The sequence below is a fragment of the Elephas maximus genome, chromosome 21 (assembly GCF_024166365.1).
Source record: "Elephas maximus indicus isolate mEleMax1 chromosome 21, mEleMax1 primary haplotype, whole genome shotgun sequence".
Lineage (NCBI taxonomy): Eukaryota > Metazoa > Chordata > Mammalia > Proboscidea > Elephantidae > Elephas > Elephas maximus.
The window spans coordinates 39,438,670-39,463,799 of NC_064839.1; the positions used below are offsets into that span (position 1 = coordinate 39,438,670).

Sequence of the window (25,130 nt, forward strand, 5' to 3'; positions counted from 1 at the left end):
TTGTTTTGGAGTGATAAAAATGTTTTGGAACTAGATAGATGTGGTGATTGTACAACATATGAATGTACTAAATGCCACTGTTTTGTTCATGTTAAAATGGTTAATTTTATGTGAAATAAATTTTACCTCAATTAAAAAAAAAAACCTTTTAATATTTACCTTCATACAGTCAACCATGTGGCCATTAAGTAGAATAAGATAGATCTCTAGGAGGTGATATGAAAAGATGTCCTAAATGCATTGTTAAGTGAAAAAAGCAGGTTACTCTAACTTACATTAACAATATTTAGATATGATTTAAGTATGAAGAGATAGGCACAAAATGTTAATAGTGATTTATCTTTGGGTGGTGGAATTATGAGAAAATTTACCACATCTCTGTTATTTTTTAAGATGATCATGCATTATCAGACAAAGATATTTCCATTTCAGAAAAGAAAACAAGATTAGTCAGTGTTGCAAAGGGTATGTGCTCTTTATTCATCCTGGGTCCATCATGGTTGTGGTGTAATGGACACTGTTAAGTAGAGTCCATTCCCTCTATATGGAAGAAACTTTGCAAAGCAAGACCGCTGACTGAGATCCCTTAACACCCTGGATCTTCCTAGATCTGGGGAGGATCAAGGTGAACATTGCCCTTGGTGATGTGCAGCATAGTGGCTCTCATTTTATGAGAAGCATAAATCAGTGATTGTCCTCTCAAATTGAGAGAAATTACTTTCCTTATAGGAAGTTTCAAAATAATGTTAATACTTGGGTTAAGCAGGGGAGCTCAGGACAGAAGTGGCTCCTGTCCAGACATAAACCGTCTGTGGACCTTGAGCACCTTTCCTTTCTGCATGGACCTGTGTGGCCCTATTTTGGGAGAATAGGCCCTTGTTGGCAGACTCCAACCATTTCAGCTGTGTGGTGGGTGTTTCACATTTGACACTGCTTTGCCTATTAAACAAGGTCCTCACCTACCCACATCAGGGACCTAAGGACTGGTAGCTCCACTCAGGTCACCCAACCACCTGCGACAGGGGTCCAAAGATAACTGGTACCTCCCAGTCCTTACAACCAAAACTTTTGGGTGCCCATGGTACCTCTGCAGAACCCACAGGACACCAGAGCTCCAAAGGCGAAAATAATCAAGCTAGCTCACTCAAGCAACCCGTAGGGGTATACCAAAACAAAACAAAGCAAGCAGCTACGACACAATAAGCAAGCATAAACCAATACAATAACTTATAGATGGCTCAGAGACAACAGTCAATATCAAGTCACATAAAGAAACAGACCACGATCACCTGAACAGGCTCTCAAAACAAAGAATCCAGGGATCTTCTAGATGAAAGTGCATTCCTGGAATTACCAGATGCAGAATACAAAAGTTTAATATACAGAACCATTCAAGACATCAGGAAGGAAATGAGGCAATACGCAGAACAAGCCAAGGAACACAAAGATAAAGCAACTGAAGAAATTAGAAAGATTATTCAGGAACGTAATGAAAAGTTTAATAAGCTGGAAAAATCCATAGACAGCAATCAGAAATTCAGAAGCTTCACAAAATTACAGAAGTAGACAACTCAATAGAAAGTCAGAGGAGTAAGTAGAAACTAGAATATTTGAAGTCGAAGATAAATCACTTGGCACTAATATGTTTGAAGAAAAATCAGATAAAAGAATTAAAAAAAATGAAGAAACCTTAAGAATCATGTGGGACTCTATCAAGAGAAATAACCTACAAGTGATTGGAGCCTCAGCACAGGGAGGGATAACAGAAAATACAGAGAAAATTGTTGAAGATTTGTTGGCAGAAAACTTCCCTGATATTGTGAAAGATGAGAAGATATCTATCCAAGATGCTCATTGAACTCCATATAAGGTAGATCTTAAAAGAAAGTCACCAAGACATATTATAATCAAACTTGCCCAAACCAAAGATAAAGAGAGAATTATAAGAGCAGCAACGGATAAATGAAAACTCACCTACAAAGGAGAGCCAATAAGAATAAGCTCAGACCACTCAGCAGAAACCATGCAGACAAGAAGGCAATGGGATGACATATTTAAAAAATTGAAGGAAAAAAATTACCTGCCAAGAATCATATATCCAGCAAAACTGTCTCTTAAATATGAAGGGGAAATTAAGACATTTCCAGATAAATACAAGTTGAGGGAATTTGTAAAAACCAAACCAAAACTACAAGAAGTACTAAAGGGAGCTCTTTGGTTAGAAAATCAATAATATCAAGTATCAACCCAAGACTACAACATTGGGCAGAGCAACCAGAAGTCAACCCAGAGAAATCAAAAAAAACAAAGCAAGATTATTTAAAAAAAAAAAAAAAGCCCCAAACAGGGTAACAGCAATGTTATTACATAAAAGAAGACAACATTAAAATAATAAAGAGGGACTAAGAAATGTAATCATACACCTTCCATATGGAGAGGAAGATACGGCGATACTAAGAAATAAAAGTTAGTTTTAAATTTAGAAAAATAGGGGTAAATAATAAGGTAACCACAAAGGAGACAAACTATCCTACTCATCAAAATAAAATACAAGGAAAAATAGAGACTCAGCAGAAACAAAATCAACAACAACTATGAGGAAAGTACAATATATAAAGAAAATCTACTCAGCACATAAAATCAAGTGGGAAAAAGAAACTGTCAACAACACATAAAAAAAGACATCAAAATGATAGCACTAAGTTCATAAAAAAAAAAAGTTCATACTTATCCGTAATTACCCTGAATGTAAATGGACTAAATGCACCAATAAAGAGACAGAGAGTGGCAGAATGGATTAAAACACAAGATCCGTCTATATGCTGCCTGCAAGAGACATACCTTAGATTTAGAGACACAAAAAAACTAAAACTGAAAGGATGGAAAAAAATATATCAAGCATACAACAATCAAAAAAAAGCAGGAGTGGCAATATTAATTTCTGACAAAATAGACTTTAAAGTTAAATCCATGAGAAAGCATAAGGAAGGACACTATCTGATGATTAAAGGGACAATACACCAAGAAGATATAACCATATTAAATATTTATGCACCCAATGACAGGGATGGAAGATACATAAAACAAACTCTATCAGCATTGAAAAGTGAGAGAGCCAGCTCCACAATAATAGTAGGAGACTTCAAAACACCACTTTCGGTGAAGGACAGGACATCCAGAAAGAAGCTCAATAAAGACACGGAAGATCTAAATGCCACAATCATCCAACTTGACCTCATAGATATATACAGAACACTCCACCCAACAGCAACCAAGTAAACTTTCTTTTCTAGTGTACATGGAACATTCTCTACAATAGACAACATATTAGGTCATAAAGCAAGAATCCAAAACATTGAAATATTACAAAGCATCTTCTCTGACCATAAGGCCATAAAAGTGGAAATCAATAACAGAAAATGCAGAAAAAAGAAATCAAACATTTGGAAACTGAACAATACCCTGCTCAAAAAAGACTGGGTTATAGAAGACATTAAGGATGGAATAAAGAAATTCAGAGAATCCAATGAGAATGAAAACACCTCCTATCAGAACCTTTGGGACACAGCAAAAGCGGTGCTCAGAGGCCAATTTATATCAATAAATGCACACATCCAAAAAGAAGAAAGGGCCAAAATCAAAGAATTGTCCCTACAACTTGAACAAATAGAAAGAGAGCACCAAAAGAAACCCACAGGCACCGAAAGAAAACAAATAATAAAAATTAAGCAGAACTAAGTGAAATAAAAAAAAAAAAAAAAAAAAACAGAAAAACAATTGAAAGAATTAACAAGACCAAAAGCTGGTTTTTGAAAAAATCAACAAAATTGATAAACCACTGGCCAAACTGACAAAAGAAAAACAGGAGAGGAAGCGAGGAAGCAAATAACCCAAATAAGAAATGAGATGGGCGATATTACACAGACCCAACTGAAATTAAAAGAATCATATCCAATTACTATGAAAAACTATACTCAAACAAATTTGAAAACCTAGAAGAAATGGATGAATTCCTAGAAACACACTACCTACCTAAACTAACACAAACAGAGGTAGAACAAATAAATATACCCACAACAAAAGAAGAGATTGAAAAGGTAATCAAAAAACTCCCAACAAAAAAAAGCCCTGGTCTGGATGGCTACACTGCAGAGTTCTGCCAAACTTTCAGAGAAGAGTTAACACCACTAATAACTACAAGTATTTCAGAGCATAGAAAAGGACAGAATACTGCCACACTCATTCTATGAAGCCGCCATATCCCTGATACCAAAACCAGGTAAAGAGACCACAAGAAAAGAAAATTATACACCTGTATCCCTCATGAATGTAGATGCAAAAATCCTCAACAAAATTCTAGCCAATAGAATTCAACAAAATATCAAAAATAATAATAATAATAATTCACCACAACCAAGTGGGATTCATACTAGGTATGCAGGGATGGCTCAACATTAGAAAAACAATTAATGTAATCCACCACATAAATAAAACAAAAGACAAGAATCATATGATTTTATCAATTGACGCAGAAAAGGCATTTGACAAAGTTCAACACTCATTTATGATAAAAACTCTCAGCAAAATAGGAATTGAGGGAAAACTCCTCAACGTAATAAACGGCATTTATACAAAGCCAACATCACCCTAAATGGAGAGAGCCTGAAAGCATTCCCACTGAGATCAGGAACCAGACAAGGATGCCCTTTATCACCACTCTTATTCAACATCGTGCTGGAGGTCTTAGCCAGAGCAATTAGGCAAGATAAAGAAATGAAGGACATCCAGATTGACAAGGAAGAAGTAAAAGTATCTCTATTTGCAGATGACATGATCTTGTACACAGAAAACCCTAAGGAATCCTCCAGAAAACTACTGAAACTAATAGAAGAGCTCAGCGGAGTATTGGGATACAAGAGAAACATACAAAAATCAGTTGGATTCCTCTACACCAACAAAAAGAACATCGAAGAGGAAATCACCAAATCAATGCCATTTACAGTAGCCCCCAAGAAGATAAAATACTTAGAAATTAATCTTACTAGAGATGTAAAAGACTTATACAAAGAAAACTACAGTACACTTCTGCAAGAAACCGAAAGAGACTTACATAAGTGGAAGAACATACCGTGCTTGTGGATAGGAAGACTTAACATTATAAAAATATCTATTCTATCAAAAGCGATCTATACATTTAATGCAATTCCTATCCACATCCTAATGACAGTCTTTAATGAGATGGAGAAACAAATCACCAACTTCATATGGAAGGGAAAGAGGCCCCGGATAAATAAGGCATTACTGAAAAAGAAGAACAAAGTGGGAGGCCTTACTTCACCTGATTTTAGAACCTATTATACAGCCACAGTAGTCAAAAGAGCCTGGTACTGGTACAACAACGGATACATGGACCAATGGAACAGAATTGAGAATCCAGACATAAATCCATCCACATAAGAGCAGTTGGTATTTGACAAAGGCCCCAAAGCAGTTCAACGGGGAAAAGACAGTCTTTTTAACAAATGGTGCTGGCATAACTGGATATCCATCTGCAAAAAAATGAAACAAGACCCATACCTCACTCCATGCACAAAAACTAACTCAAAATGGATCAAAGACCTAAATATAAAATTGAAAATGATAAAGATCATGGAAGAAAAAATAGGGGCAACGTTAGGAGCCCTAATACATGGCATAAACAGTATACAAAACATTATAAAGAATGTAGAAGAAAAACTAGATAACTGGGAGCTCCTAAAAATCAAACAGCTATGCTCATCCAAAGACTTCACCAAAAGAGTGGAAAGACTACCTACAGACTGTGAAAAAGCTTTTAGCTATTACATTTCTGATCAGCGCCTGATCTCTAAAATCTACATGATACTGCAAAAACTCAACTGCAAAAAGACAAATGACCCAATTAAAAAATGGTCAAAAGATATGAATAGATACTTCACTAAAGAAGACATTCAGGTAGCCACCAGATATATGAGGAAATGATCACAATCATTAGCCATTAGAGAAATGCAGATCAAAACTACAATGAGATTCCATCTCACTCCAACAAGGCTGGCATTAATCCAAAAAACACAAAATAATAAATGTTGGAGAGGCTGTGGAGAGATTGGAACACTTATACACTGCTGGTGGGAATGTCAAATGGTACAACCACTTTGGAAATCGATTTGGCCCTTCCTTAAAAAGCTAGAAATAGAACTACCATAGGATTCAGCAATCCCACTTCTTGGAATATATCCTAGAGAAATAAGAGCCTTTACATGAACAGATATATGCACACCCATGTTTATTGCAGCACTGTTTACAATAGCAAAAAGATGGAAGCAACCAAGGTGCCCATAAACGGATGAATGGATAAATAAATTATGGTATATTCACAAAATGGAATACTACTCATTGAAAAAGAACAGTGAGGAATCTGTGAAACATTTCATAACATGGAGGAACCCGGAAGGCATTATCCTGAGTGAAATTAGTCACTTGCAAAAGGACAAATATTGTATAAGACCACTATTATAAGAACTTGAGAAATAGTTTAAACTGAGAAGAAAACATTCTTATGTGGTTTCAAGAGGTGGGCAGGGAGGCGGGGTGGGAGAGGGGCATTCACTAATTAGATAGTAGATAAGAACTACTTTAGGTGAAGAGAAAGACAGCACACAATACAGGGGAGGTCCGCACAATTGGACTAAACCAAAAGCAAAGAAGTTTCCTGAATAAACTGAATGTTTCGAAGGACAGCATAGCACCGGCAGGGGTCTGGGGACCATGGTTTACGTGGGACATCTAAGTCAATTGGCTTAATAAAATCTATTAAGAAAACATTCTGCATCCCACTTTGAAGAGTGGCGTCTGAGGTCTTAAATGCTAGCAAGCAGCCATCTAAGATGCATCAATTGGTCTCAACCTACCTGGATCAAATGAGAATGAAGAACACCAAGGACACAAGGTTATTACGAGCCCAAGAGACAGAAAGGGCCACATGAACCAGAGACTACCTCATCCTGAGACCAGAAGAGCTAGATGGTGCCTGGCTACAACCAATGACTGCCCTGACAGGAAACACAACAGAGAACCCCTGAGGGAGCAAGAGACCAGTGGGATGCAGACCCCAAATTCTCATAAGACCAGTCTTAATGGTCTGACTGAGACTAGAAGGACCCCAGTGGTCATGGCCCCCAGACCTTCTGTTGGCTCAAGACAGGAACCATTCCCGAAGGAAACTCTTCAGACATGGATTGGACTGGACAATGGGTTGGAGACGGATGCTGGTGAGGAGTGAGCTTCTTGGATCAGGTGGACACTTGAGACTGTGTTGGCATCTCCTGCCTGGAGGGGAGATGAGAGTGTGGAGGGGGTTAGAAGCTGGAGAAATGGGCACGAAAAGAGAGAGTGGAGGGAGAGAGCAGGCTGTCTCATTAGGGGGAGGGTAATTGGGGTGTGTAGCAAGGTGTATATGGGTTTTTGTGTGAGAGACTGACTTGGTTTGTAAACTTTCACTTAAAAAAGCACAATAAAAATTATATATAAAAAAAAGAATTGGGTTAAGAAAAATTTTCCTTTTTTTTTTTCTTCCTGCTAAAATATCATCCTAAGGGTAAGAAACCAACATTATTCCCGTATCCTAAAGATAAGACAAATCTTCAGCATTGGAGAAATTGCACGGAAATGGTATAATAACCTTCGTCGTTTACATTGGTAACAAGTTAGGGTGCAGTGCCATTTTGGGTAATAAAGTCTGAATTGTTTTTATAGGCCGAGAGATCCGCCTGCCCCTCCGAATCAAAGGGGAAGGAATGGGACCTAAGATTCATTTCAACTTTGAATTGCTGGATATTGGGAAAGTTTTTGTTGGATCTATACATTGTTATGAGGTAAGCATTAGAATTTTTGAGACTTGCTTTCCTTTTTTTGTTGTTGTACTTTGTGCTTGTTTTCATTTCATAGAAAATGTGTTACAGTCACATTCATTTGCCCTTACTTGTACTAACTCTCTTTTATTCAGACTCTAAAATACTCTGACTCTTTCTCCTCTCTTCTGGCCTTGTTGGGGGAGCAACCTTTTCCATCCTCTGTATTCTGCTGTAATTTTACTAAGAGCTAAAAAACATCAAAGCCATCATTTAATTGGTCTTATCCTCATCATATTGCATATTGCAAAGGGAAGAACCATAAATACATCTCCCCATCTGTTTGGTGCTTGTTCACTGTCTACAAATTCTACAGATCAGAGGATAGAAACCTTTTACACTTTCCAGAATGTCCTAATGAGTATAGCTGTTTTCACACTTTAGAATTTTAACTGAATGCACTGTTCTCCAATCCACATTTTATAAAACCAGTCATTGTGGTTCCTGGAAGAGACCTCCCTTCTTTGTCTTTCTAAGAGAGCAGGAAATGATTCTTTTATATGATACAGTCATGGGTTCTTCAGGATCAGAGTTTTCTCAAAGTCACCTCATCACTAAATCTCTACCTAGGGCACTTTTTTGAACTATATCAAACTCTACTCATTAAAATTTTATTTTAGAAATGTTTCTAAATTGAATATGTTTGTGTTCTTTTAGAGGTAATAATAAAAGGATGAGAGGTTTTTTTTTTCTTTTTTTATTATGCTTTAGGTGAAAGCCTACAGCTCAAGTTAGTTTCTCATACAAAGATTTATACACACATTGTTATGTGACCCTAGTGCTATCCCTATAATGTGACCACGCATTCCTCATTTCCACTCCAGATTTCCTATGTCCGTTCAACCAGCCCCTATCCCTTTCTGCCTTCTCAGCTTGCCTCTGGGCAGGAGCTGCCCATTTAGTCTGAGGTGTCTACTTGAACTAAGAAGCACACTCTTCATTTTATGTCTTATAGTCCAGTCTATTCTTTGTCTGAAGAGTTGGCTTCAGGAATGGTTTTAGTTCTGGATTAACAGAGTCCGGGGGCCATGTCTTCTGGGGTTCCTTCAGTCTCAGTCAGACCATTAAGTCTGGTCTTTTTTACTGTAATTTGAATGGTGTACCCCAGTTTTCTCCTGCTCCATCAAAGACTCTCTGTTTTGTTCCCTGTCAGGGTGGTCATTGATGGTAGCCAGGCACCATTTAGTTCTTCTGGTCTCAGGCTGGTGTAGGCTCTGGTTTATGTGGCCCCTTCCATTTCTTGAGCTAATATTTTCCTTGTGTCTGGTGTTCTTCATTCTCCTTTGCTGCAGGTGGGGTGGGACCAAATGATGCACCTTAGATGGCCACTTGCAAGTTTCTAAGGCCCCAGACTCCACTCACCAAGGTGGGATGCAGAACATTTTCCTAATAAACTTTGTTATGCCAGTTGACGTAGATGCCCCCTGAGACCATGGTCCCCAGACCCACATCCCTGCTATAGTGTCCATCAAAGTGTTTGGTTGTATTCGGGAAACTTCTTCATCAGTAGATGTGATTACGATCAGTCTTTATAGCATTTGTATAATGTATGACAAACTCCATTCTAAAGAAGAGAGTAAAAATACAAGATTACTTTCTGGCTTGGGATTCCTACAAATATTCAAGACATCAGGCTGTTAATTTTTCCTCTAGAGCTTTTCTTTGGATCTAATTCCTGCAACTTTTCTCTGTGTTAACTGGTGTCAAACAACACAGCCACGTAATTATATGAATAGATCAATTTAAGGCTTGGAAAGAGAGGTTCGTTGTCTACCTTTTCATTCTTGCTTTTTTATTGATATAGACAATACTGTTCAACAAAGGGAGCATCGACGCCCTCTTCAACGTGATGCCTCCAACTACAGCTTTGGGGGCCTGCTTTGTTTTCAATCCCAGAGAAGGCATTATCGAACCAAGTGGAGTCCAAGCTATACAGATCTCCTTCAGTTCTGCCATCCTAGGGCACTTCGAAGAGGAGTTCCTGATCAATGTCAATGGGTCACCTGAGCCTGTGAAATTGATCATTAGGTAAGGTTCATCTATTACTAATGTGGAAACTAACTGCAGTTTTTTACTTACCACTTTCTTGAACTTCAAAAAACTAGATCACATCTTGAATATCTATAACTATTTTTGTTGATATGAACACATCAATATAATGGGGTATTTTAAATTTTTACCAGTATTTCTCTAGTGGAGATGTGTAACTTATTATTGTAATAAGAATACCGGTGCTATACTTGAGATCTATTTTTTCTGTACGCTATAACCTTATAAAATAAAGATTTAAACCTTAAGCTATTTTTTAATTACTCTGTACACTTCAGAATGTTCAGCGAAAATAAATGATTAGAGTAACACAAGAGAAATGCATTGTCTTGACTAAACTTTGGCTGTTATCACAGTTTCTCTAAACCTTTGACTTTCTTTTTTTTAAGAAAACTATTTACGTGTTCTTACCTCTGATGTCTGCAGGCATTACAAAAGAGTCTGCGTACAGTGTCAGTCAACCAAGTCTAGGCACTTACAGTTTTTGTGCTAGAAGACCTTTTATGGCTTCTCTAGCCACTTGTGGTAATTGAAAATCATTAACATCAGAGTTTGTCCTCAGGTTTTGAAAAGAAGTTCTCTGTGACTAACCCATTGGGCAGATCCATAACTATGATTTCTGGCATTTAGAAGTATCGTATCTTCAGAACACATTGCTCTGACTCTATTTGGATTCCCATAGGAACAGTTTGTTAATTACCATGGCAGACTTTTATTATGGTTACTGCTAGCAAGACCTCTTCATCTACAGCTCCGGTATCCCTAAGGGTCAGGGGGTAGCATAGAAAACAGACAGATACATTAGGATCCTAGGAAGCTTTATTGATCTCATGATGTCTACTGGAAATTCAGAATCTCAAGACCAACTCAAAGGTGATTACCGTTTCTTCTCAAACTCTTCCACCTAAATATTCCTAACAGCTATGGAGAGTGAATGCATGTACTAAAAGGGTTCTGTGGAGCCCTGGTGACAAAGTAGCTAAAAGCTTAGACTGCTAATCCAAAGGTTGGCAGTTCAAATCCATCAGCTGCTCCTTAGAACCCTATGGGGCAATTCTACTCTGTCATATGGGATCACTATGAGTCAGAATTGACTTGAAGGCACACAACAACAACAAACAGTTCTGTGGTTTGGCCAAAGCAACCTGCTACAGTCATAAACTTTTTTTTTAAGTCTCAAGACTTATCTTAAGATTGCATACATTTGTATTCTCTTTCATAATACATTTGTGTTTGTTATAATATTAAAAAAAATGGGGTCGCTTTCCAAATATTTGAATAATGTTGAATCTTCAAGAATTGAGACCATTCTTATCCTCTCCATGATTGACATCCTTCAGGGGTGTGCATAATATGAGAAAGGTGGGAGTATAGTTTCATGCTGTGTGACCTTCAACCCACCTCCCACCTTCATAATAAGTCACATTTCATGAGCAGGAGTGGACACATCATAATCAAACTGTAGAAATCAAAGAGAAAAAGAGAATCTTGAGAATCTTGAAAGCAGCAGAGAAAATTCATCATGTAAAAGTGATCATCAATAAGATTGATAGCTTATTTCTTATCAGAAACTATGGAGAGCTGAGGACAGTGGGTTGAAGTATTCAAAGTGTCGAAAGAAAAAGACTGTCAGCTAGCAGTTCTATATCCAGAAAAACTAACCTTCAAAAATGAAGAAGAAATTAAGACATTCACAGATGAACAAAAATCTGTGAGAATTCATCACTAGTAAACCTGCCCTGCAAGAAATACTAAAGAGAGTCCACTAGACAGTAACTAAACTCCATATGGAGAAGTAAAGTGAACAAGTAAAGGCAACTACATAAGTAAATACAAAAGACATATAAATGTATATTTATAATGTTTCTAATTCCTTTTTTTCTCCTATCTGATTTAAAAGAAAACTACACAAAGCAATAAGTGAAAATCTGTGTTGATAACTATGCAGTGTGTAAAGTTGCAGTTTGTATTACAATAACAGCACAAAGGAGGGGGAGCCAATGGAGCCATATAGAAGCAAGGTGTTTGTATACTATTGAAATTAGGTGGGTATTAATCCAAACTAGATTATCATAAATTAATTTATTATCTGTAATTCCCAGGCCAACCACTAATAAAACAACTTAAGAAAATATAAAAAATAAATGACAAGAGAATTTAAATGATATACTGGAAAAATGCATATTTAATACAAAAGACAGTAGTAAAAGAGTAGAAGGAAAAAAAGACATAAGATGTGTAGAAAACAAATATCAAAATGGAAGAGGTAAATCTACCTTATAAGTAAAAGTAAATGAATTAAACACTCCAGTGTAATGGCAGAAATTATCAGAGTGGACTAAAACATGATTCAATGATATGCTGTCTACAAGAGACACAAATAAGTTGAAAGTGAAATGATGGAAAAAATATATCATGCAAAATAGAACTAGAGTGGCTATAAATATCAGACAAAATAGGCTTTAGGACAGGTTGTAATTAGATGAAAGAAAGGAATTTTATAATGATAAAAGGGTCAACCGATCAAGAAGATATAACAGTATAATCGTATATTCACCTAACAGCAAAATACATAAACAAAACTGAGAGAATTGAAGGGAGAAATATACAATGCAACAGCAATAGCTGGAAGCTTTAATACTTCACTTTCAATAATGGATAGAATAACTAGGCAAAAGATAATAAGGAAAGACATGATTCACCCAACACTATAAACTAACTAGACCTAACAGACATATATGGAACATTCTACCCAACAACAGATGTAGTCAGTTTGATTTCTGTGTGTTCCATCTGGTGAGGTCCATGCGTATAGTCACCGTTTATGTTGGTGAAAGAAGGTATTTGCAATGAAGAAGTCGTTGTTCTTGCAAAATTCTATCATTCGACCTCCAGCATTGTTTCTATCACCAAGGCCATATTTTCCAATACTGATCCTTCTTCTTTGTTTCCCACTTTTGCATTCCAATCGCCAGTAATTATCAATGCATCTTGATTGCATGTTCAATCAATTTCAGACTACAGCAGCTGATAAAAATCTCCTATTTCTCCATCTTTGGCCCTAGTGGTTGGTGTGTAAATTTGAATAATAGTCGTATTAACTGGTCTTCCCTGTAGGAGTATGGATATTATCCTATCACTGACAGTGTTGTACTTCAGGATAGATCTTGAAACACCATTCCTCTTCAAGTTGTCATTCCCAGCATAGTAGACTACGTGATTGTCCGATTCAAAATGGCCAATACCAGTCCATTTCAGCTCACTAATGCCTAGGATATTGATGTTTATGCGTTCCATTTCATTTTTGATGATTTCCAATTTTCCTAGATTCATACTTCATACACTCCAGGTTCCCAGTATTAATGGATGTTTGCAGCTGTTTCTTCTCATTTTGAGTCATGCCACATCAGTGAATGAAGGTCCCGAAAGCTTTACTCCATCCACATCATTAGGGTCGACTCTACTTTGAGGAGGCAACTCTTCCCCAGTCATCTTTTGAGTGCCTTCCAATCTGGGGAGCTCATCTTCCAGCACTATATCAGACAGTGTTCCAATGGTATTCATAAGGTTTTCACTGGCTAATGCTTTTCAGAAGTAGACTGCAGGATCCTTCTTCCTAGTCTATCTTAGTCTGGAAGCTCAGCTGAAACCTGACTACATCTGAGGAAAGAGACGATGGAAAAGCTCGATATCATCAATCAGAACAATGCGAGGGGCTGACTGTGGAACAGACCATCAATTGCTCATATGCAAGTTCAAGCTGAAACTGAAGAAAATCAGAGCAAGTCCACGAGAGCCAAAATATGACCTTGAGGACAACCCACCTGAATTTAGAGACCATCTGAAGAATAGATTTGATGCATTCAACACTAGTGACCAAAGACCAGACGAGTTGTGGAATGACATCAAGGACATCATCCATGAAGAAAGCAAGAGGTCATTGAAAAGACAGAAAAGAAAGAAAAGACCAAGACGGATGTCAGAGGAGACTCTGAAACTTGCTCTCGAACGTTGGGCAGCTAAGGCAAAAGGAAGAATTGATGAAGTAAAAGAACTGAACAGAAGATTTCAAAGAGCGTCTCGAGAAGACAAAGTAAAGTATTATAGTGACATGTGCAAAGAGCTGGAAATGGAAAACCAAAAGGGAAGAACACGCTTGGCGTTTCTCAAGCTAAAAGAACTGAAGAAAAAATTCAAGCCTCGAGTTGCAGTAGTGAAGAATTCTATGGGGAAAATATTAAATGACGCAGGAAACATCAAAAGAAGATAGAAGGAATACACAGAGTCATTATACCAAAAAGGATTAGTTGATGTTCAACCATTCCAAGAGGTGGCATATGATCAGGAACCAATTGATGGTACTGAAGGAAGAAGTCCAAGCTGCTCTGAAAGCATTGGTGAAAAACAAGGCTCCAGGAATTGATGGAATATCAATTGAGATGTTTCAACAAACACATGCAGCGCTGGAGGTGCTCACTCGTCTGTGCCAAGAAATATGGAAGGCAGCTTCTTGGCCAACTGACTGGAGGAGATCCATATTTATGCCTGTTCCCAAGAAAGGCGATCCAACAAAATGTGGAAATTATAGAACAATATCACTAATGTCACACGCAAGCAAAATTTTGCTGAAAATCATTCAAAAATGGCTGCAGCAGTATATCGACAGGGAACTGCCAGAAATTCAGGCCGGTTTTAGAAGAGGACGTGGAACCAGGGATATCATTGCTGATGTCAGATGGATCCTGGCTGAAAGCAGAGAATACCAGAAGGATGTTTAAAAAAATTTTTTTTTTTAATTTCTTTTTTTGAAGGACGTTTACCTGTGTTTTATTGACTATGCAAAGGCATTCGACTGTGTGGATCATAACAAATTATGGATAACATTGTGAAGAATGGGAATTCCAGAACACTTAATTGTGCTCATGAGGAACCTTTACATAGATCAAGGGGCAGTTGTTCGGACAGAACAAGGGGATACTGATTGGTTTAAAGTCAGGAAAGGTGTGCGTCAGGGTTGTATTCTTTCACCATACCTATTCAATCTGTATGGTGAGCAAATAATCCGAGAAGCTGAACTATATGAAGAAGAACGGGGCATCAGGACTGGAGGAAGACTCATTAACGACCTGTGTTATGCAGATGACACAGCCTTGCTTGCTGAAAGTGAAGAGGACTTGAAGCACTTACTACTGAAGATCAAAGACCACAGCCTTCAGTATGGATTTCACCTCAACATAAAGAAAACAAAAATCCTCACAACTGGACCAATGAGCAACATCATGATAAACGGAGAAAAGATTGAAGTTGTCAAGGATTTCATTTTACTTGGATCCACAATCAACAGCCATGGAAGCAGCAATCAAGAAATCAAAAGACACATTGTGTTGGGTAAATCTGCTGCAAAAGACCTCTTTAAAGTGTTGAAGAGCAAAGATGTCACCTCGAAGACTAAGGTGCACTTGACCCAAGCCATGGTATTTTCAGTCGCATCATATGCATGTGAAAGCTGGACAATGAATAAGGAAGACCGAAGAAGAATTGACCCTTTTGAATTGTGGTGTGGGCAAAGAATATTGAATTTACTACCATGGACTACCAAAAGAACGAACAAATCTGTCTTGGAAGAAGTACAACCAGAATGCTGCTTAGAAGCAAGGATGGCGAGACTGCATCTTACACACTTTGGACATGTTGTCAGGAGGGATCAGTCCCTGAAAAAGGACATCATGCTTCGCAGAGTACAGGGTCAGCAGAAAAAGCGGAAGACCCTTAACGAGGTAGATTGATACAGTGGCCTCAACAATGAGCTTCAAGCATAACAATGATTGTAAGGATGGCTCAGGACCAGGCATTGTTTCGTTCTGTTGTGCATAGGGTCGCTATGAGTTGGAACCTACTCAACGGTACCTAACAACAACAACAGAATACACATTCTTTTCAAATGTACATGGAACATTCTCCAGGGTAGATCATAGTTAGGCAATAAAACAAGTCTCCATAAATTTAAAAGAATTGAAATCGTACACAGTATGTTCTTTGCCCATAATGGGATGGAGTTACAAATTAATAATAGAAGGAAATTTGGAAACTCCCAAATTAGTGGAAATTGACACACTCTAAAAAACCAATGGGCATCAATCAGATGCATGGAAATAAAATGTGGTATATACACACATGGAATTCTACTCAGCCATAAAGAGAAGTGACATCCTGATGCCTGCCAAAACATGGACGAACCTTGAAAACGTCATGCTGAGTCCCAAAAGAACAAATTGTATATAATCTCACTTATATGAAAAAAAAAAAGCAAATATATAGAAACCAAAGATTATTTGTGGTTATCAAGTGTAGGAGGAAGGGGGAAAGGAGGAGTTTTTGCTCAGGGAGCATTGAGTTTATGTTCATGGTAGTGGAATGATTTGGGAAAGGATAAAAAGAATGGTTTTGTATGACTTGAAGAATGTAATCAATGTCATCAAATTGTATATGTAGAAATTGTTGAGTTGGGTCTTCCATTCTGAACAATAAGATTTAGGAATCTCCCAGAATGCTGCTTACAAATGAACATGGACTAGTTAATACTTCAGTTGCGTTGTTGAGGTCAAGTCTCATGTTCTATCCTCTAGATATTTCTATTTTCACAAACTCCCATTCCCTCTCTTATTTTGGATTTTTATTCCTGGCCTCTTTCAAAGGAAAGGTCATACTGACTGTGGAAAAAATGTTTATGGGACTTTATGCCCAATCTAACCACAGATTGCTAAAAGAAATGTTGTTGTTTTAGGTGCTGTCAAGTCCGCTCTGACTCACAGTGACTTTATGTACAGCAGAACAAAACACTGCCAGGTCCTGTGCCAGTCTTATAATTGTTATTATGCTTGAACCCATTGTTGCAGCCACCATGTTAGTACATCTCATTGAGGGTCTTCCTCTTTTTCACTAACCCTCTACTTTACCAAGCATAATGTCCTTCTCCAGGGACTGGTCCCTCCTGGCAACATGTCCAAAGTATGTGAGATGAAGTCTCACCATCCTTGCTTCTAAGGAGCTTTCAGGCTGTACTTCTTCCAAGACAGACTTGTTTGTTCTTCTGAAAGTTCATGGTACATTCAATATTCTTCTCCAGCACCGTAATTCAAAGGCATCAATTCTTCTTCCTTATTCATCGTCCATCTTTCACATGCATATGAAGTGGTTGAAAATACCATGGATTAGGTCAGGCACACATTAGTCCACATCTTTGCTTTTTAAAACTTTAGAGAAGTCTTTGCAGCAGATTAGCCCAGTGTGAAGCATCATTTGATTTCTTGACTGCTGCTTCCATGGGCATTGATTGTGGAACCAAGTAAAATGAAATCCTTGACAGCTTCAATCTTTTCTCCATTTATGGTGATGTTACTTACTGGTTCAGTTGTGAGGATTTTCGCTTTCTTTATGTTGAAGTGCAATCTGTGCTAAAGGCTGTAGACTTTGATCTTCATCAGTAAGTGCTTCACCACCTCTTCGCTTTCAGCAAGCAAGGTTGTGTCATCTGCATATTGCAGGTTATTAATGAGTCTTCCTCCAATCCTGATGCCTCGTTCTTCATCATATAATCCAGCTTCTTGAGTTATTTGCTCATCTTACAGATTGAATAGGTGTGGTGAAAGAATACAACCCTGACGCACACTGTTATGGATTGAATTATGTCCTCCAATAATGAGTGTCAATTTGGCTAGGTGTTGTGTGATTGCCCACCATTTTGTCATCTGACACAGTTTTCCTATGGGTCATAAATCCTACCTCTGTGAGATTAATGAGGCAGGATTACAAGCAGTTATGTTAAAGAGGCAGGACTCAGTCTACCAGATTAGGTTGTATTTTGAGTCAATCTCTTGAAATATAAAAGACAAGCAAGCAGAGAGACAGAGGGACCTCATTACCACCAAAAAAGAAGTGCCAGGAGCAGTGCTTCCTTTGGACCTGGGGTCCCTGCACAGAGACAGTCCTAGACCAGGGGAACATTGATGACAAAGACCTTCCCCCAGAGCCAACAGAGAGAGAAAGCCTTCCCCTGAAGCTGGCACCCTGAATTTGGACTTCTAACCTCCAGGACTGTGAGAGAATAAATTTCTGTTTGTTAAAGCCATCCACTTGTGGTATTTCTGTTATAGCAGCTCTAGATAATTAAGGTAACCCTGGTAGTATAGTGGTTAAGTGCTATGGCCGCTAACCAAAGGTCAGCAGTTCAGATCCACCAGGCACTCCCTGGAAACACTGCAGGGCAGTTCTACTCTGTCCTATAGGGTCACTATGAGTCACAATTGACTCGACCACAACCAGTTTGGTTTTGGTTTTTTAGATAACTAAGACACACACCTTTCCTGACTTTAAACCACGTAGTATTCCTTTGTTCTGTTCAAAGGACTGCCCCTTGGTCTATGTACAGGTTCCTCATGAGTACAATTAAGTGTTCTGGAATTCACATTCTTCACAGTGTTATCCGTAATTTGTTATGATCCACATAGTTGAATGCCTTTGCGTAGTCAGTAAAACACAGATAAACATCTTTCTGCCATTCTCTGCTTCCAGCCATGATCCAGCTGACATCATCAGTGATACCCCTCATTCCACATCCTCTTCTGAATCTGGCTTGAATTTCTGGTAGTTCCCTGTCGATGTACTGTTACAACTACTTTCCAATGATCTTCAGCAAAATTTTTCTTGTGTATGATATTAATGATATTGTTCAGTAATTTCCACATTCTGTTGGATCACCTTAGGAATAGGCATAAATATAGATCTCTTCCAGTCAGTTGACCAGGTAGCTGTCTTCCAAATTTCTTGGCATAGATGAGTGAACACTTTCAGCACTGCATCCATTTGTTGAAACATCTCAATTGATATTCCGTCAATTCCTGGAGCCTTGTTTTTTGCCAGTGCCTTCAGGGCAGCTTGGACTTCTTCCTTCGGTACCATCAGTTCTTGATCATGTGCTACCTCCTGAAATGGTTGAACATCAACCGACTTTTTTTGGTACAGTGACTTATGTATCTTCCTTCTTCTTTTGATACATCTGCATCATTCAATATTTTGCCCATAGAATCCTTCACAAATTGCAACTCAAGGCTTGAATTTTTTCTTCAGTTCTTTCAGCTTGAGAAATGCTGAGCATATTCTTCCCTTTTAGTTTTCTAACTCCAGATCTTTGCACATGTCATTTAATGTTTTACTATGTCTTCTCGAGCCATCCTTTGAAATCTTCTGCTCAGCTGTTTTACTTCATCATTTGTTCCATTCACTTTAGCTACTTGACGTTCAAGAACGAGTTTCAGAGTCTCCCCTATTAACCATTTTGATCTTTTCTTTTTTTCTTGACTTCCTAATGACCTCTTGTTTTCTTCATGTACAATGTCCTTGATGTCATTCCACCACTCATTTAGTCTTTGGTCATTATTGTTCAGTGCATCAAATCTACTCCTGAGGTGGTCTCTAAATTCAGATGGGATATACCCAAGGTCATACTTTGGCTCTTGTGGACTTGTTCTAATTTTCTTCAGCTTCACCTTGGACTTGCATATGAGCAACTGATGATCTGTTCCACAGTCAGCTCCTGGCATTATTCTGACTGATGATATTGAGCTTTTCCATCGTCTCTTTCCACACATGTAGTCAATTCAATTCCTATGTATTTCATCCAGCGAGGTCCACATGTATAGTCACCATTTATGTTGTTGAAAAAAGGTATTTGCAATGAAGAATTCCTTGGTCTTGAGAAATTCTATCATGCAGTCTCTGACATTGTTTCTGTCACCGAGGCCATATTTTCCAGCTACTGATCCTTCTTTGTTTCCAACTTTTGCATTCCTATGACCAGTAATTATCAATGTATTTCGACTGCATGGCCAATATCAGACTGCAGAAGTTGGTAAAAATCTTCAATTTCTTCGTCTTTGGACTTAGTGGTTGGTGTGTAAATTTGCATAATAGTCATATTAACTGGCCTTCCTTGTAGACATCTGAATATTATCCTATCATTGACAGCGTTGTACTTCAGGATAGATCTTGAAATGTTCCTTTTGGCAATGAACGCAACGCCATTCCTCTTCAATTTGTCATTCCCGGCATAGTAGACCATATGATTGATTCAAAATGGCCAATACTAGTCCATTTCAGCTCAGTAATGCCTCAGGTATCAATCTGTATGGGCTCCATTTCATTTTTGACAGTTCCCAGTTTTCCTAGATTCATACTTTATACATTCCACATTCCTATTTTTAATGGAGGTTCGCAGCTGTTTCTTCACATTTTCAGTTGTACCACATCAGCAGGTGAAGGTCCCAAAAGCTTGACTCCATCTACATCATTAAGATCGACTGTACTTTGAAGAGGCAGCTCTTTCCCAGTCGTATTTTGACTGCCTTCCAACCTGAGGGGCTCACCTTCTGGCACTATATCAGACAATGTTCCGCTGCTATTCATAAGGTTTTCACTGGCTAATTTTTTCCAGAAGTAGACTGCCAGGTCCTTCTTCCTAGTCTGTCTTAGTCTGGAAGCTCCGCTGAAACCTATCCACCATGGGTGACCCTGCAGGTATCTGAATACCGGTGGCATAGCTTCCAGCATCACAGCAACACGTAAGCCACCATAGTACAACAAACTGACAGACACATGGGAAAGAGAAATATACTTGTCTAAATTTCCTTCCTCATTTCACTTTCTTTAAAGCTCAATATTTCACCTGTCCACAAATGTTCAAGTACTTCTAACCATAAATAATTTTGATACCTGGTAAATACCTATTTTCAAGAATGAATATGATCATAAATGGTGAAAATATATGTGTAATATGTCATCTGGAAACCCTGGTAGCGTACTGGTTAAGTGCTACGACTGCTAACCAAGAGGTCGGCAGTTCAAATCCACCAGGCGCTCCTTGGAAACTCTATTGGGCAGTTCTACTCTGTCCTATAGGGTCGCTATCAGTCGGAATTGACTCGACAGCAGTGGGTTTTAATATGTCATCTGTTCCCAGCCCAACAGGTTAACACTGACTTTACTTGTGGCTTTGTCAGGAATACTTTCTTTGTCCTCATGACCCAAAAAAATCTCTGTAAAGTTAATATTACAGATTCTGGCAATTTGTTCATTACCATTTTGTTGTTAGGTACTCTTTTTTTAGTTGCATATAGTTTTAACTAGTAATCCTTGAAATATCAGAAAAATATAATATTTTTAGTGTTTCTATTTATTTTTCCAATTATATGACACAATCTTTTAAGAGACTAGATAAACAGCACTGTAAAATTGATGGAATTATTTTTTTTTAATTACACATGAGCAGATTTGTTCACTTCTGTTTTTACATCCATGATTTTATAAAATTTTAATCACACCATAGATATTTTTTAATTCAATTTGTTTTACTTAATATATAATAATGCAATCATTTTACCTCACAGTCTTTAAAATGATAAATTCAAGTGACCATTGTGTTGATGTCTGGCACAGTCTTGGTAGAGGCTGTCCCAATATTCAGAGTTTCTGTTAAAATTAATCTAATCATATCTGAGCCTAGCTGTTATTATGCAGTCACAATTCCTACAGTTAAATGTGCCTTTGAACAATGTGATTCATCTCTGGTTCTTTCCATTTCTGCACTGATTAAATGACTTCTTTGTGCAATTTTACGAGCTTTTTTCCTAATTGCTTTAGACTTGAGCATTTCAGGCACTTTTGATCTATTCGTTACTTTTGCCCCCAGAAGATTCTTTTAACAAATCAAGCATCTCACCTGTAGGCTAGCTTGACTTCACGCTCAACTGATCCCAATTCATTGCTGAGTAACAACCACTCCTTTTGAAACCACTTTGAATCATTAACACAAAATAGAATGGATGATCATTTGAAAGGCTTTTGGAATTGAAGCTTGTTGCATTGAGCTCCTCCCAGTCTTGCAACAGCCTCTTTCCACATTGAGGTCAGATCTGTAGCAGCCAGAAGTATCACCAGGGAACCAGTGCAGTATGAATACACCCACATCACTAGCATCTGGAGCTTTGTGAATTAGGAGATTCATTTTTAGCATGTGTCTTAAACTTGGTTCTCTAGAGAAGTAAAACCAGTAAAGTATATAAATATAGAGAGACAGCGAATTATATCAAGGAAATGTCTCATGTGGTTGTACCAGCTGGAGTACCCCAAATCTGTGGATCAGGATAGAGGCTTCTCCTGATTCACACAGCCACAGAAGCTGGTGAACCCAAGATCGGCAGGTCAGACAGCAGGGCCCTTGCTCATAGGCTGCAAAGATCGATGAATCCTAAGATTGGCAAGCAAGATGGCAGGTAAACTGCTAGCTCAAGTCCCGAGAACCGGAGGTCATTCAAACAGAAGCCAACTGCAGGATCCAGAGTGAGCAAAAGCCCAAGAGTCTTGCCAGAAAATCCACTTATATATTCGATTCAGGCCACGCGCCCAAGGAAACTCCCTTCCAACTGATTGGCTACTCACAGCAGATCCCATTTTGGAGGCGATCACATTATCGTATGACTGCCGTACTACATCATAACTGCCAAACCACTGAGAATCCTGGCCCAGCCAAGCTGACGCATAACCTTAGCAATCACAGCATGTTTTCTGGTATCTGTGGTTCCATAACTTCTTTAAGCTTTGGCATACAAATGGGAAATTATTTCATTTCTAACCTCTGGTTTAGATATTTTAAAAGACATGAATAGTGGAGAAAAACAATTACTCCGAAGATAAATGAGATTAAACACTTGATTATTAGTTTCTTGTTGCTGCTGTAACAAATTTCCACAAACTTAGTAACTTAAAAAAAACCAAGTTTATTATTTTATAGCTTTGAAGATCAGAAGCCTAACATAGATCTTACTGGGCTAAAATCAAGGTGTCAGCAGGGCTATATTTCTTTCTGGAGGCTCTAGGGGAGAATCCATTTTCTTGCCTTTTCCAACTAGGTTGCCCACATTCTTTGGCTCCTGGTCCCTTTCTCTATCTTCAAAGCCAGCGGTGATGAGTGGAATCTTTCTCACATTACATCACTCTGACCTCCTCTTCTGCCTTCCTTTTCTATGTTTAAGGACCCGTTTGATTATATTGGTCCCACCTGGATAATTGAGGGTCCTCTCCCTATTTTTTGGAGATCTGGTGGTGTAGTGGTTAAGAGCTTGGCTGCTAACCAAAAGGTCATCAGTTTTAATCCACCAGCCACTCCTTGGAAACCCTGTGGGGCAGTTCTGCTCTATTCTATAGGGTCACTATGAGTCGAAATCGACTCAACGGCAATGAGTCTGGTCTTTTGCTTTTTTTTCTTCCTATTTTAAAGTTAAATAATTAGCAATCTTGATTCTACCTAATGCCTGAATTCATCTTTGCCTTGTAACCTAACATATTCATGTGTTTCAGAGATATTCCAAGGATTAGGACGTGGACACCTGAAGTCAGCTAAAAGTTGTAGAATATATTATTTATTTTATGGTAGAGAATCACTCCAAGAGCATGAGGCCTCACATTGAAAGAGAAATAGATTGACGTTTAGAGCAAAGGGTCTGTAAAGGTCGCCTAGTCCCATCCCTTCTTTTACACATGAGAGAAAAAATTGAGGCCCATAGAGATAAAATAACTAGCCAAAATCATGCTTAGTTGGTAGTAAGGACTGGATTAAAACTGGATAAAAATTATTATGAAAGCATCGTCCAGGAATTACTGGTATTATTGGAAGTCTTTGATATATATTATATGATAAAACCTATAATTTCTATTTCTTCCTGAGTTAATAAGTTTTTATGATATGTGTCTCATCCAGAATAACATTTTGTGTCATTAGTTAGGTGAGATGTCTGCTCTGCCTTCACCCCATTCATACTTAGGAATAAGGGAGTAAGTTAACCACAGCATCTTTTGCCAAAACCCAGTGACATCATCATAGGTCTTTAAGTCATAGATTCCGTAATTGATTTAATGCCAAATCGTGGTTTTCAGTGCTTAGCCTCTTTCCAGTTCCTGATTGTGACCCTGAATTCACTCAGCTCTCTCCTCACTCCCCAAATTTATATCCCTAATTCCAGAGGCTGTGTCACTGGACCTACCTTTCATTTTAATGTTCCTGCTCTGAATTTTGGTGATGTTTCCTTTGGTGAGTATCTTCTCATTTTAAATTAGAAATTGGGTGGAATTACTTTTCTTTCTAGGTGAGAGGAGGGAGATTTGCAAAGAACATCTTTTACTGTTTTTACTGGTAGTGCTAAGAGGGTCTAAAATTGTTCTTTCCTTCCTCTGTGGCAGTGGCATTTTGGTACCATTTTCTAGTTTATATGTGGAAGTTGTAACTGTATTCTGAGCACAAATAGCTCTCAGGCTTTGGCTGTCTCCCACTCTTCTAGTGGTGAAACAACAGAGAGGCTTATACTTCGTTCTACTCTCTGAATGTTATGGACATTCTACTTATATGCAGATTATTTGCCAGTCTGGCTACACAGAGATGAAAAGAAATTAGTATCTCTGACCAAAGGGTTATTAATTAAAGTAGCTCTCAAATTTAAAGTGGGGAGGGGGGATGGGAGGATAGAGTTGGAAGCTGGCAAAATTGTCACAAAAGGAGAGACTGGAAGGGCTGACTCATTAGGGAGAGAGCAAGTGGGAGTACGGAGTAAGGTGTATATAAACTTGTATGTGACAGTCTGACTTGATTTGTAAACGTTCGCTTGAAGCTCAATAAAAGTAAAAAAAAAAAAAAAAAATTTAAAGTGAACTCAGTGATGGTTTGATTCAGGTGTTCTATCACTCCAAATTGAAGGCTCTGCTACATTTTTGCATTGTCTTCATACTCAGTTACTTCCCCCAGCCATTTCCCCCCTTCTAAGCTTCCCCATGTTTGGTAAAGTAGAGGGTCAGCAAGAAAGAGTAAGACCCTCAACAAGATGGATTGACACAGTGGCTGCAAGAATGGGCTCAAACATAGCAATGACTGTGAGGCTGGCACAGGACTGGGCAGTGTTTTGCTCTGTCGTACATATGATGAGTGGGAACCGACTCAACAGCACCTAACAACAAGCTTCCCGGTACTAAAAGTGGTAACAGTAGCAGCAGTAGCTGCAGAAGCGCCTATTTATTGAACATTTCCTGTGTTCCAGGCGCTGCTAAATGCAT

The 25,130-nt window shown here is 38.3% G+C and overlaps 1 protein-coding gene across 19 annotated transcripts in view; it reads left to right on the forward strand.

Moving 5' to 3' along the window:
- Nucleotides 1-25,130, forward strand: part of HYDIN (HYDIN axonemal central pair apparatus protein) — a 443,907-nt gene that overhangs the window by 136,446 nt on the left and 282,331 nt on the right. For 18 of the 19 annotated variants that reach the window (XR_007514557.1, XR_007514558.1, XR_007514559.1 and 15 more), the window contains 3 exons: nucleotides 7,774-7,892; nucleotides 9,733-9,956; nucleotides 24,050-24,117. Coding sequence is in view for 15 of the 19 variants with exons in the window: in XM_049863606.1 (XP_049719563.1) it covers nucleotides 7,774-7,892; nucleotides 9,733-9,956; nucleotides 24,050-24,117 (411 nt within the window). In the remaining 4 variants the exon portion in view is untranslated. Of the gene's footprint in view, nucleotides 1-7,773; nucleotides 7,893-9,220; nucleotides 9,295-9,732; nucleotides 9,957-24,049; nucleotides 24,118-25,130 lie in introns of those variants that run through there. The other variant, XM_049863613.1, reaches the window with a different exon arrangement.